The following is a 15,153-nucleotide window of genomic DNA, read 5'->3' as shown; positions in this document are numbered from 1 at the left end:
GTCAGAGCGCTGTTCCCGGACATCAGGTGCCAATAAAAAAAATTCAAATACTCAACTTAGCATTTACACATATCATAATCCTTTTTCCTTTAATCTCTTGGTGACCAATGCACATTTATTGTCTGGTGTGTAAGGGTTGACAATCTCAAGAATCCCGTTTCCATTCTCGTGACCATCGGTGGAACCGTGTTTAGGATATGGAAATCACTCCTAATTAGGGTGCACTCAGATGAGCCATCCTTGAAAAAACCATGCAAGAGCTCCCCCCCCCCCCCCCCCCCCCCCCCCCCCCCCCCCCGGCGTGCATTTTTGTTCCAGTGCCACATTAGTCATAAAGGCAAGAAAGCGTTCCAAAACCTTTCTACATAATTTACTGTCAATTCCTTTTGCTTTCCTTTACTTTTCATCAAGTAACATAAATTATTTATAAATTTTCATTAAAAATCACATAGCGGGAGCATGCACAAAAAATCATTTGCATCCAAACTCTTTTCACATAAATACATTTGGATGCATAAGGAGGGCCATCAATGAAAGACTACATTACATGATTTACTCGAAATTTTTTTAGGAAAATATACATTGACATTTTGAAGAAAGTAAGGGTGTGATCATCTCTACTTACCTTGTCTCCTTAGCTTGCGCCATAACACGTTTTCTTTAGCAACCTAGAGAAACATACCCTGTAACGCCCCAATAGAAGACCCAAACCACATGGCTTATACTCCAAAAGAACTAGTCAATGATACAATTGGAGCCCCATTGGAACCTTATAAAGAGCAAGAACTTCTCATTCCCAAGCAATGTGGAATCCCATACACCACCTACACTTAGCCTTATCATATGGGGTGTCACATACCCATAGTCACTACTATTATTCATTGCATATTTGTTTCTAACGCTTAAAACTTTTCTTTAGCCTTTCCTTGAGTTTCTTGATGAAGAACCTAGTGTAAAATAGGCTAAGAGGGGCGGAACACTTGGGAGCAAGAAAGGTGAGTGCTTTTGGCAACACTTGTGGAGGTAAAAAAGGACAGACTGGCGTGGCAGCCAACCCTAATTGGCTCTGGAATTTAATCACTCTGGGATTCCTTGAAGCTTCCTCTTCTTCAAATTTAGTGAGGAAAACTTTTCTGTGCTTAAAGGGGGGCTCGGAAGAACTGATTTTAGGGCTCTTAGAGCCCTTAAATTCCAGTCTAAAAGCTGTTCCAGTCAGTTAAGACAACTTTCATATTCGTATACCAGTCCTAATAGGAGTCAATTTCCTTTGGAAAAAGACTCCTGCTTTTCCATATATCACAATTAGCAATTAATACAATAACTTAACACCTGAAAACAGTCAAAGGGCAACTGAATTTCTATAAATTTTCAGACATGCGAAATTACACAAATTAAAGGAAATTTTTTTTTGATAATTAATAAGAAATTTTATTACCAAGAATAGGCACAACCCAAGTACACAAGATGTATACAAAGGAAATACCTACTACACTCTAGAAAACAGGAAAAAGGCTAATATAGATTCAGTACATTATCATCATTCTTTACAAAAATCTTAGCCCACAAACACAAAGTAGAAAAGAAAAAATTCCCAAGTTCACCCAAAGAACTCTCTGTCTTCAAAACATTTTTTTTTGATAAATCTGTCTTCAAAACAACTTCCATTCCTTTCTAGCCAAAGACACCACATTAAACACAAAGGAATCATTTCCATCTGGCAGCTACACTTTGCCTTCCCTCAAAGCCTCGCCAACATGCAAGAATATCCACAACTTCCTTAGGCATCACCCAATATATACCTGTCCTACCAATTAAAGGAAATATGAAAACAAAACCCACCTAGATTCTCGGGTATATGACAGTGCGCTGTTAATGATACATTCTTGGAAGTTGTGTAACTTAACATTTCTGCTGTAGTTATAGCCTTATAGGTACACAAAATAGATTCTACTTATATCTCGGTATTCATTGGCATCAGTATCTTGAGGATTTGGCTGTACATTTACTATATCGTGGTTGCTTTACACAATAGGCTATTTCTTTTGCAGGATATACTGATGAGACTCCCCGTGACTACCACTGCAACCTGGGTCCAGATGGTAGGCGTAGAGATGCTGATGAAAGGCCTGAGCTATGTAGAGGAACAGTTGAATTTGTTGCTACCAAGGAATACATGGTTGTCAATTCATAAGATCTGCCGTGAATTGAAATTTGTTTATTTCTTCTTTTGACTAGTTTAGTTGTATTTAATGCCATCTAGGATATTTCCTTAGCTCATTGGGTACTCACGATCATGGCACAAATCATGTATAACTATCTAGGACACTTGTGTAGAAGCCCACTTTGTATCACTTATGTAAAAGTCCTCCTCGTATTACTTATTGGACTTTTACAAAGAGTTGACCTTATTCTAGACGGAAAATTTCCATTTGTGAATAATGAAATTATTTTTTTCTCCTTCACAAAGGAAATCCGTGTTAAAGTTTTACTTTCTCATCCATTAAGGTTCTGGATGGCCAGCAGATGAGCTCCATCTGGCAATCAAATATGTAAAAGTCAGCTTGACATGAGTTTTATTCATGCAAGTTATCATTTTTCTGATGAAGAATTTATCACCAATTATAATTGACTAGGAAATCTTGAGCTGGATTGGATTGTTAAAAGAATGGTTCTTCTGGCACACCTTATTTATCTTCTGGGATCTGTCTAATTGTGGGTCTCGTTCTATTATATGTTTCTAGGGTGTGATATGAGAGGAATTTAAAATATGGTAGAAGCATTTAGTATCTCACTATATAGGCGTTGCAAATATTATTGTGTAGTTTGTGGTTGGAACAGCTTTATGATGCTGTTTGGATGTTATTTTTGGTGGTTTGCAAGTATGTAACTTTGAGTTATGGTAATGCATTTCACAAACTTATGACAAAACAGAGTGAATGCATAAGCTAATGTTTCTCTATGAAAATCCACATCTTTTGTTTACTCACACATCATATATAAATTCATTGTTAAGTTTTGTAATTGGCTGGGGCCTGATAGTAATTCAATACTATAACTCCCTGTTATTGTCTTCTCTGGATTGATATGCCAATTGATTTTTTGCTCCAATTGACTTATTTCAGGTGCGTGATCCCATGCCAGCCGTTTATTTCTTTCTCATTGATGTATCCATGAATGCCATACAAACTGGTGCAACTGCTGCTGCTTGCAGCGCAATCAGTCAAGTTATTTCTGATCTTCCAGTAAGTTAATGTCTAATCTGTATATTGTCCATTATGGCTCTTTTTTTTATAAGTCAGACAACAATGTACTCATTTTTTTATAAGATGCCTGTTTATAAAAATGAACCCATTATTGTTTTTTCTTCCTACATTAATTTACTGATCATCTAAGGTTTTTTCCTGATTTGAGATCTTTAGTTGTACAAGAACATATTTTTTTAATATTTTGGTTTGTTGTCTCTTTAGGCTGAGCCAATATGTGCGTTCATTTGTACACGTTGTGGATGGTATATTAATGATTTTATAATTGCAGGAAGGTCCTCGAACGATGGTTGGAATTGCAACATTTGACTCCACTATCCATTTTTACAATTTGAAACGTGCACTGCAACAGGTCTCTACTAATTGCAAAAAAACTTTCGTTCTTCAAATATTTTAAGAACTGTATTCACCATAAATTTTATTCTAGTTCAAGATGTCAATACTTTTGGGGTATGGAAATGTTCATGAGCTAATTTTTTGGGATGAATGTGGGATAATTAGTTAAAGAGGAAAAGGCAAATTCATACATATCCTGCCTTCTAGTTGTGGCTCAATCTACATTGAAAAGAGAGCTGAAATTACAATCATATTTAGAGACGGATATAAAAGTAGATCCATCTTCTACTGGGCTTGGCCGTTGGTTCCATTGGTTGAAGCTTTGTTAGGGCTTGGAGACTAGTTGTTGTTGTTGTTATTATTATTATTATTATTATCATCATCATTTTGATAATGTGGAACCTCATCAAGTTATAGTCCTTGGGTGGTAAACCCTGGCTACACAACCTCACCCACCAGAAAAGTTTTTTTGGAGATAATTTATGTAATGGACAGAGAGAAAAAATCGTCGAAGAAATTGTCAATGATGGTGTTAATATTATGGAGAATATGTGTTTACTTTTGTCTGTGGAGTGAGTAGGGATTGTTGTGGGGAGTTGGGGGTTGGCTCTTGAGGCCCTTTTTACTGATTGGTGTGGGCCTTTGCTAAACCCAGTAATGAAAACCATTTTATTTTGTTTTGAGAGGTGTGTGGGTTGAGCTTCCTTCACATTCCAATTGGAGGGTGGAAGTTCCAGCAAAGGTGGGTTTCTTGGTTTGGACAGCAACTCACACTAAAATTAACTGTTGATAGTTTTAGAAAGAGGAAAGATAATAACCAATTGGTGTTGTATGCGAAAAGGGAGCTATGGGACAGTTGATCATTATCTCTTCATTGTGCGATTTCTAGGGAGTTTTGGTTGATGGTTCACTTTGGTTGGGATTTCATGGTATTGCCAGAGTTGGTGGTGGGTCCATTGTGGTGTTGTGAAAATCGTTTTGTGGGGATCTGAGTCATATTATTTGGAATGATATCTAACATTGTCTTATATGGTGTATTTGGGGGAGATAAATGCTTGTATGTTCAAAAGAAATGAATTCACAATGATGGGATTGAAAAGTCTTTATTTCTTAGTTCTCTTTTCGCTGGGATGAGGACCAATGTGGTTTTGCATCGCTATCTTTCCTTTTGTTTCTAGAATCTTGTACTCCTTAATCATAGGTGTTCATTTCGTTAAACCCTTGTCTCGTTTGTATATTTCCAATGTACTAAGGCTACACCTCTTTTTATTTTTTTAAACGGGATTTTATCACTTGAGGAAAAAAAAAATTTTGGGGATGGATGTAATCAGCACCTAAGAAAGGGGAATTTTATGGTGATGCAATGGTGTTGCATATGTAGGGGTGGGGAAACTACAAATCATCTATATTGGCTTGTATGGTAGCTAGTAATTTTTGGCATTCTATTTTCGGTTTGTTCAGATTAGATTGCGCGTGGTGGAACTTTTGGCTTATTGGAAGGGGAGGTTTTGTTGTCCATGGAATGAAGCATTGTGTAAGATGATTTTGGGTTGTTTATCGTGGTGCATATGGAGAGAGAAACAACCAGAGGTTTAAGAATAAAAAAAGACACTGGCAAACATTAAGAATTGCTTTTTTAAAACCCCTTATCATTGGATGAATAATCGTTTTGTTTTCTATTGCTAGTTTTCGAGACTTGTTTACTCAATTTTTTTTTTGTTATTTCTTATGTCTACACGCTGTGTTCTCGGGCAACAACTTTTTTTATCTTTTCAAAAAGGAAAGGAGAGGCGAATGGTTCATTCTTGTAAAAGAATGGGTCTCTTTCAGGAATGGAAGGGATGGGAATGAATTCTTTTCATAGCTTCACATGACTAGGTCTCTTCACAATCTGAGAGGTGGTCTAAGGTTTGCTCCGCATTTGGGAAGGTGGGTTGGGGAAGTGTCTATGATTCCTTTTAATCGGGCTTTATTGGGGAAGTGTCTATGATGCTATGTCAATGAGAAGGAAAACCTTTGAAAGAAGGTGATAAGAATGAAATATGGTAGGTCATGGGGGGATTAGTTCTCTAACAAGGTTAACAGGACCTTTTTTTATAAGTAGGATGAAAATTTTATTGATATGAATGAAGTAGGCGAAGCTTGTGTACATAGGAACAAGGTTAACGGGACCTTTGGGGTTGGGTGTGGAAGATTATTCAAAGGGGTTGGGTTTAGTTTCCTGGATTCACTAGATTTGAGGTGGCTCCAAGATAAAATTTTGGCACAGCATCTAATGCAGGGATCGGCCTTTTAGGCCTCGTTTGAGAACACAAACATCTCAATTCATCTCAAAATTTCTCAAAATTTCTTTCTCAAGAAAGAGGAGGATAATCATTGCAGATTGGTGTTGCATGTGTAAAAATGGGGGAGAGTCGGTGAATCATTTACTTTTACATTGCAAGGTAGCCAGGACTCTTTGGGATGAGGTGTTTAAAAGAATGGACTTGGCGTGGGTTATGGCGGAAACCGTTTTGGATGTATTGGCTTGCTAAACCTCAATTCGAGTGGTGAGACAAATCATAGAGGTCTGGAAGATGATCCCTACCTGTATTATGTGGTGCTTATGGCAGGAGCGCAACGAGAGGATTTTCGAAGATAGAGAGATCTTTGGAGGAGCTAAAACTGTTATTTTTTAGGACTCTTTGTACTTGGGCCATTGTTGTGGACTTTAATGGCATGGACCTTCATGACTTCTTAGCTTCTAATGCTCCTACATAATTAGGGCATTTCAAACTTTGTATTTTGACAGTTGGTGGATTAATAAACTTGTTTTACTTATTAAAAAAAAAAAAAAAAAATTCTTTCTCAAACATCTCTCAAACTTTTTTATCTAATCATTACCTAATCATTACAACTTTCCCAAACTTCCAAATAAAACACAAAAAATAATTCAACATTTTCAAATTCCAAAACAAAAATTATATTGAAAAATTATATTATAACCATATTTTAACTTTATAATATTTTTATTCAATTTTTTTCTCTTCTTTCCCAAAATCCAATAAAACATCTTAACTCAAACCATTTTATTACTATTCACAAACTGTTTCACCACTATTGACTGATTTCTCATCTCATCTCATCTCATCTCATCTCATCTCATCTCATTCCCCAAACGAGGTCTTAATGGTGTCTTTTTGGTTCTCTTCACTATTGCACTGGTCAAGGATGCATTGGTGGTGGACAAAGTACAAATCTCAAACAGCTCTATTTGATGGAAACTGGAATTTATTATTGGAGTACATGATTTGGAGTTAGATCTCTTTTCCACATTCTAATTGTACCCGGTTAGCTTAAGATTGGGGCGAGAAGACCGGTGTGATGGCTCCCTTCCAAGGGAGTTTTTGAAGTAAAATCACTTTATTGTCTGCCAACTCCACACAAAGGTTCTCATTTCCCTTGGAAGAATATATGTAGTAAGACTCCCACAAGTGTGGTTCTTTTTGTTTGGGTGGCAGCATTAGAAAAACCTTAATGCTGGACAATTTGAGGAGGCGACAGGCGATAATGATAAATTGATGCTGCATGTGTAGGAGGGATGGGAAAACCTTAGATCACTTGTTACTACATCTTGATGTTGTCAGTGCTTTGTAACAAGCTGTATATAGCTTTTTAAGATTGAATTGGGTAATGCCACAACAGATAATGGACTTTTTCTTATGTCAGAAATGTCGGTTTATAATTATCAAAGTGAAGCTTCGCAGAGAATGATCCTGCCTAATGTGGTGCATATGGAGAGAGGAATAATAGATGCTTTGAGTATTGTGAGAAGATTGCAGAGGAGCTAAATAATTTATTTTCTAGAAAATTTTATCATTGCATGTCATACCTATGTTCTTCCAGCTTTAATTTTCATGAATTTTCGAACCTTTTTACTCTTGCTAACTAGATATATCTATTGTATACACCTTGTGTACTTAGCTTGCCTTAATTCTCATTAATAAAATGATCCTACTTAAATTTAAAAAAAATAAACAATGGTAATGGATTAGCCAGGCCTCTTTGTTCTTATGTCTTGCAGTACCTTTCTGCTTTAATGTATATAATTTGATAATTTGATATATCATGTATGGTTGTCATCCGAAGAAGAACTTGAGACTATTGGAAGCTTAGAAATATCTTTTTAATGGATGGGTGCTTGGGAAAAGGATAGCAGTAACTCTAGACTGGTTTTTGCGAACTTGTCATGTCTTTTGTGATAATGGTAGATCATTTGAAACAAGCGATTGTTAAGGTGGGAAAAAGAACAAGGAAGTGCTCACTTTGTTTGATTAGGGCATCATTCAGAACCTTGAATTTTGGTTGTGTATAACATTTGCATTGGCACTGGTTGGATAGTAGATTCATTTATGGGCTTGGTATGCCATTTGAATGTTGGGGAAAAGTTGTACAGGGTCTGTCTGTTGCTCAGTTGGAGGAAATAAAGTACTGTGTAGGCATTTCTGCTATGTAGTAGAGATCCGTCTGAAGGAGTGCCATATGATTTTGTCCATACAAAAAATCATCAAGCACTCGCCAGTATGTATGTGATACATTATAACCATAAAACTTTATCAAATCAACTTTTTTTGGTTTAATTGATTACTTGCAAAAGGTGAAAGTTTTAGTGTTAATTGCAAAGCCAATACCTGGTTTTCACGTTTTTGCAATTCGAGACTTCAGTTTTAAACTTTTGCAAAATTGATACCTGAACTTTAAGAAACTTACAATTAGGTACCTCCATCAATCTCCTGTTAGAAAACTAACGGAAGGCCATGCATTAGTCTTTGATTGGCTAACACATGGCATCAATATCCTCATTAGCCGATCAAAGGCTGACACATTGCATACTGATGCCATGTAGCAATTCTCCCATTAATTTTCAAATGGTAGATTGACAAAGGTATCTAATTGTGAGTTTTTTGAAATTCGGGTATCAATTTTGCTAAAGTTGAAAACTGGGGCCTCAAATTGCACAAGCGTGAAAACTCAGGTACTGATTTTGCAATTAACCCAAAATTTTAAACTTTTTTTTTATAAGTAAATATTATATATATATATATATATCAATAGGAGTAACCAAATACAATGGACGTATACAAGAAAACACCTAGCCCATACTAGAAAGCTCCCAATGACCCAAAAAGCCCACGAAAATTAGAAATCTATCCGAAATACACCAAGCCCAAATTGGAATAGAACATGCCTCCCCATCCCCAACCCCTTGTTTCCCTTAAGACTACTAATACTCTTCCTGAAACTCCCTCTACGAGATCGTCTTCATAAAGCCCTCCATTTAGGCCTCGTTTGTTTTCACAACCATTCTCATCTCATCTAATCATTATAATTTTCTCAAATTTTCACACAAAATAAAATAAACAATTAAACCTTTTCAAATTTCAAAACAAAAATAATATTAAAAAAAAAATTCTAAATAATATTTTATTCAACTTTCAACTTTTATCTGAACTCATCTCATCTCATCTGCGAAAACAAACGAGGCCTTAGCCTTCCCTCGACTTGAGCTACCTTCATTAGCGTCGTAGTTGATTGCTCAAGAAAGATCCCTTAAGACTAATACTCCTTCGGAAACTCCCTCTACGAGGACGTCTTCATAAAGCCCTCCATTTAGGCCTTGTTTGTTTTCACAACTATTCTCTTCTCATCTCATCTCATCTAATCATCATAAATTTTTCAAATTTTCATATAAAATAAAATAAACAATTCAATTTTTTCAAATTTCAAAAGAAAAATAATATTAAAAAAATATATTATACTAATATTTTATGCAACTTTCAACTTTTATTTCAACTCATCTTATCTCATCTGCGAAAATTAATGAGGTCTTAGTCTTCTTTTGACTATAGCTACCTTCCTTAATGTCGTAGTTGATTGCCCAAGAAATACGTTTTAACTCCCTACTTTTCTTAAAATTTGATTTAGTTTCAAGCGAGTGGCCTGCCTCAATCGCAGTGAGTAGTGCTTCAAATTGATTTTCACATCCTCCATATGAAAGCCCCACAATATGATGAATCTCGTTAATTAGAACCCAATCCGATGGTGAACCCGCTATATTGTTTATCGGAGGGAGAGAAACTAGAGGAACAACATTATCCTCATACACAATTCCCAACTGCACTCCCGACCCTAGACATTCCTTCTCACAAGGCACCAACGACAAACCCATAATTTCCTCCCCTTATATCCTACATTGAAATCCCGAACCTCCTCAACAGCTATATTGTTGCTGTCCAATGTTGCTGTCACCATTAAAGGTTCCTTCACCTCCGGCATAAGTGTAATCGTTCCATCGACGAGGCCATTGCTTGTACTTGCCCCACCCTTCGACGATCCTTTCTGTGCCCCTTTGTCAGACCCTACTGCTCCCTCAGGAGGCATAGAACAGGTAGGGGAAGCACTACCTTCTGCTGTTACCTCATTTTCATCTTCTGAAAGAGGCTTGTATGCTTCTTCCAAAGTACTCAAAACCCTGGAAGGACCCCCATCTTCAACTGAAAGTGAACCTTGGAAAAAGGTACCAACCCCATTTGCAACTGGTGACTGAGGGCAATCAGACGACAAGATGCCGATGTCCTGACTAATACCGGCGTGAACTATGATGCCGGTGTCCGACGACCCTATCTGTGACGGCGTCGAAATGCCCTGTGTCGATGCACTTGAGGCCTTCAAACCCGTAGGATCTACCCCCCACCCCCCTTGTCCGTTTTCGACCCACCACCCAAACCTGTGACCAGGTCCAACCCCTTACCCACTTTAATCATAAGATCTCTCACATACTCCATAACTCCCGACAATTGAACTCTTATAGCCCACAAGACCCCCTCCACTTCTCCCACCCTCAAACACTCGACAGAAGCAGCCATTCCACCCTGCAACACATGGTGCTTACCTTCCACTTCTTCCAATGCCACCTGATAGCCTTTGTCTCCTCCGAGTGCCTTACTTTTTTCCTTCTGCTGCGGAGCTATTCTCTGCCTTACTACCCATCGGTGACTTCAACACCGAGGCATACGAGACACCTTTGATCGAGGGAGGCCTTCTCACTATCTTTCCATCAACAAACTCTTATTTGTTTGCATGCTTCAGAACAACGGCTTTGGACCCAGTGATGCTTCGAATGGAATGCAGAAAACCTTTCCATCCGATGCCCTTTGCGCCTTTCGGGATCACCAACAAACATTTCCTCATTCCATTCCAAAAATCTGAGAGTTGCAAAAAACTGACCCATACGTTAATATGATGTTGAACGATGATAACTCCATTACCCATCCTTAGCTCCCTGAAGAATCCCTCATGATAGATGAGTTCTAAGCAATCCTCTATCCCCTTATCCACCCATAAAGCTGTCATCCCACAGACATATGAACTTAGCTATCCTTTTACTACGTTTAGAGATGCAAAAACTATTTTTTGTTTTTTTTTTTTTTTTTTTTTTAACTTTAAGCAACTTCTTAGATAGGTAACATCTCAAATGCCAAGATAGCATCCTTTTTCAGTAAAAACACTCAATGAAATGGGAATTTAGTGTTATGTGAAGTATTGGATTTTGAGTGAAAAAGGTGTAGCATTTGAAAGCAGCAGTGTGAAAAGATTTTCTGATTTTTTTTATTTTTACATAATTAAATGTTGGAATTGACACACAATGAGTTGGTGAGAGAAGACATTATGAGAGTTTGTCAAACTCTGCCCAAAAGCTTATGTTGATGGGAAGGGTGAATATTAATAATTTATTATGCTTTAACAATTGAAGTGTGGCAACTCTAGCCCCTTTTTCTTTATAATATGAAAATGTTCCATGCTGATTTCAGTTTTCAACATATGTTTGCAGCCACTAATGCTAATTGTTCCTGATATCCAAGATGTTTATACTCCTCTGCATACTGATGTCGTTGTTCCGCTCTCTGAGGTTGGATTTGAACTGTTAAATGTCTTCTCCATTTATGTTTTCGATGGTTCTAATAATAAGTGAATCTCTAGCATTTTCATTTATCTGTATTAATTTAACTAATTTTCGAATGCCTTAATATAATAATTACCCGTTTGTTCTGTGTTTTAGAGCCGTCAACATTTAGAGCTATTGCTGGAAAGCATCCCAACCATGTTTCATAACAATAGAACAGCTGAATCAGCCTTTGGTGCTGCAGTCCAGGTATGGCTTTCTATAAAAGGCAGTTCTGTCCATTCATGGTGTCTATCCAGTTTCCATTGATACTATGAAACTTTGTTAACAGTTTTGTGGTGTACAAATTTGTGTATGGATTCTGTCATGATTGTGACCCCAATTCTAGTTTTGATTCCAATTAAAATGCATTTAGCATGTATTTCTTTATTTTATTCCCCCCCCCCCCCCCTCTCTCTCTCTCTCGAATAAGATTTTGTTGAAACTCAAGAAAAGGTGCAAACTAAGTACACTGGAAGTACACAAGAGAGACACTTAATCAGAAAAAGTATAAAGAAGAAAAAAACCCTCAAAACTGGGTAAACCGGCAAAAACATTAGCAGCCACCCAAATAGAAAGGGCTTTGTCCTACAGATTTTCACAATCTTCATAGCCCAGTTTTTTATTTCTCTCTCCAAATACACCACATTAAACAAAACCAATTTACACAATGATGGCTACCAATCTTCAAAATGTATTTCTTGTTAATCATTTGTCACCATATGAGTACTTACGATAATTTGCGGTACACATATCGATTGCGTATTTACGAAATAATGTTAGGAGCTCTTGAACTTGGGACATGATCTCAGTTGCTGGTTCTGAGAACAATAATTAAAGAAAAGGAAATAATAATTTTCTTCATGACACTAGAAGCTTGTTGCTTTTATTCTATTTTATTCTAGTGTCAGTAAGATAGACAATAAAATTATTCCTTTTGCTGTTAACAAGTGTCAGCAGATTGCAAGAACATTGAATTTTCTATAATTTAGTGAGACACTTATGTATCTCCATGAACTGATACTTAATCATGGCACATTATACTTTTTAGTGATAAAAATTACCCCATTCAATGAAAAAATATATTTGATTATTCTCCATTGCAAGATTTTCAAGTTTTGGTCCCTATTCAGGCTGCTTTCTTGGCAATAAAGAGTAGCGGAGGAAAACTTTTGGTATTTCAATCAGGTAAGCTCAGAATCCCATACAATAGTATTTCTCTTTATGGTCTGATATTATATAATGTTTGTTAGTGAAAATATTATATAATACTTGGTTTGATTGGTGTGTGCAGTCAGTTATTTGGTGCCCTTGCTGCAGTTTTCTTTTTCAATAAGTCTGATGGAATACAAAACAAACACTGCTTCTATTTTTATTCATGTGCTTTTGATACCGTGGCGAGATTACAGATCTATCCACAACAAAAAAAATCCAAAACAACAACATATCTAAGCATAGAACCACGGCCCCTGAATGGCCGTGGGCCATTGGTGCTTCAAGGAGGAGAAGAAAAAGTGAAGGAGGAGCCGAGGAGGAGGAGGATAAGAAGAGGAGAGGAGACTCAGGAGGGGTAAACATCGGGCATGCTTGGACCCTGCCCTGGCTCCCAGCTGCGTGCGGGTGGATGCTGGACTGGGTGGGGCGGGTGGTGGTGCTCCGCTGCCCAGCCTTAACCGTGGCATTCTAATGTTGCATATTGTATGTTGCACATAAGCAAATCGTGGAGATATGTGTATAATCATTACTAACTATGACAGTTGCTTGTTTATCTACAACCAAGTCAATGGGGAAACTCGATGTTGAAGATATTAGGAAATTAGCTTATAGCTAGAGAATTGGTATATTTAGGCTTATACCAAGATGGAAAAAATGGAAAGGGTATAATTTTTAGAACTTTTCTTTCTAAGCAGATAATTTTAGAATGAAAAATTCTATTCTCCACCGGGTGTGTAGAGCACATCTAGTAAAGTTCTTACATGGCATAATTTGATTTGGAAGATAAATTTTAAAATTTGAATTTTACAAATCAAATCTTATCATTAAAGTGGTGTGGATGGTGTGCTCTACACACTGGCTTAAGAATAAAATAACTCTTTTAGAATTGGTTATGTTAAATTGTAGTTGTGAAAGGGAAGAGAGCCAAAAATTCAAAGGTTGTTCTTACTAAGTTAGAATTTGTGTTAAAATTCAGAATTGTTTCCTAAGGTTGTGAAAGGGAAGGGGTCCTTTGGAGTGAGCTGGGTGATGAATTCAAATTCCATCTGGTCAAGTGGGACAAGGTATGCTCCCCAATCTCTTCTGGTGGGTTGGAATTAGAAATATAAGAGTACTCAATCGGGCTCTTCTTGGGAAATGGTTGTGGCGGTATAATATGGAACATGAAGTTGGTGATTGACTTCAAGTATGGAGGATTTTTTTTTTTTTTTTTTTTTTTTGGGGGGGGGGGGGGGGGGGGGGGGGGGGGGGGGGGGGGGGGGGAAGAGGGAAGGGGAGCACTAGAGAGGTGCGTGGGGTTTATGGAGTGGGAGTATGGAAGCACATTAGACGAGGGTGGAAGGTTTTTACTCGCCACACTAGAATTGTGATGGGAGATGGATCTAGAATAAATTACTGGTATGACTTATGGTGTGGAGATAGCAGCGCCCTTAAGGACTCATTCCCTATAGTTTTCAAGATTGCATATGAGAAAGAAGCATCAGTGGCTGACCTCATAGGGATGTCTGGTGACTTGGTTCAATGGAATGTGAGTTTCATTAGGGTGGCGCAAGATTGAGAAGTTGGTAGCTTTTCGGATTTTTTCAGACTCTTGTACTCATGAGACTGAGCACTTAAGAAACTAACACTTTGTGGCGGCAAGAAAAGATACATTTACTGTTCGTTCCTTCTATAAGTCCCTCACACAGCTGCAGAACAATCACTTTCCATGGAGAAGGATTTGGAGGAACAAGGCGCCTCCCAAGGCAACATTTTTTGCGTGGACTACATCTTTGGTTAAGATTTTGACGATGGATAATTTACATAAACACGGAGTGATTATAGTGGATTGGTGTTGTATGTGCAAAACAAGTGGTAAGATTGTGGATCATTTTCTCTTGCGTTGTGAGGTTCCTAGAGCATTATGGGATGATATTTTTAGAAGTTTAAAGCTTGCCTAGGTTATGCCTGCAATTGTGGTCGAGCTTCTGGCCAGTTGGACGGACTGAGCAGTATTCCACAAATCACAGATGTGTGGAAGATGGTTCCTATTTGTATTCTATGGTGCCTGTGGTAGGAACAAAATGATCGGACTTTTGAAGACAAGGAGCGATCAGTGAAGGAGATTAGTTTACTCTTTGTTAAAACTTTATTCCTATGGGCTAAAGCTGTAGATTTCAATGACCTAGATTTTCATAATTTTCTTGTTTCCTTTTCTTCTTCCTAAATTCTTGTATACCCCCTTGTGTACTTGGGCTATGCCTATTCTTATTAATACAATCGTTTACTTATTAAAAAAAAAAAGAAGCCACCTATCAGAAAAGGTCAAAGCAAATGGTGAGTAACTTGAAGTCAGACAAATGGACGTGTATTCTAATT

The 15,153-nt window shown here is 37.5% G+C and overlaps 1 protein-coding gene across 3 annotated transcripts in view; it reads left to right on the top strand.

Annotated features, from left to right (window-relative positions):
* The window catches only part of LOC121246029 (protein transport protein Sec24-like At4g32640), a 33,796-nt gene that overhangs the window by 8,252 nt on the left and 10,391 nt on the right, over positions 1-15,153 (top strand). For all 3 annotated transcript variants that reach the window (XM_041144002.1, XM_041144001.1, XM_041144003.1), the window contains exons 7-12: positions 2,049-2,176; positions 3,123-3,242; positions 3,535-3,615; positions 11,470-11,547; positions 11,698-11,790; positions 12,714-12,768. In XM_041144002.1, the coding sequence (XP_040999936.1) occupies positions 2,049-2,176; positions 3,123-3,242; positions 3,535-3,615; positions 11,470-11,547; positions 11,698-11,790; positions 12,714-12,768 (555 nt within the window). The remainder of the gene's footprint in view (positions 1-2,048; positions 2,177-3,122; positions 3,243-3,534; positions 3,616-11,469; positions 11,548-11,697; positions 11,791-12,713; positions 12,769-15,153) is intronic.

This window comes from Juglans microcarpa x Juglans regia, chromosome 1S (genome assembly GCF_004785595.1).
Source record: "Juglans microcarpa x Juglans regia isolate MS1-56 chromosome 1S, Jm3101_v1.0, whole genome shotgun sequence".
In the NCBI taxonomy this organism is placed as follows: Eukaryota; Viridiplantae; Streptophyta; class Magnoliopsida; order Fagales; family Juglandaceae; genus Juglans; species Juglans microcarpa x Juglans regia.
This window is presented reverse-complemented; position numbering and strand designations above follow the sequence as displayed.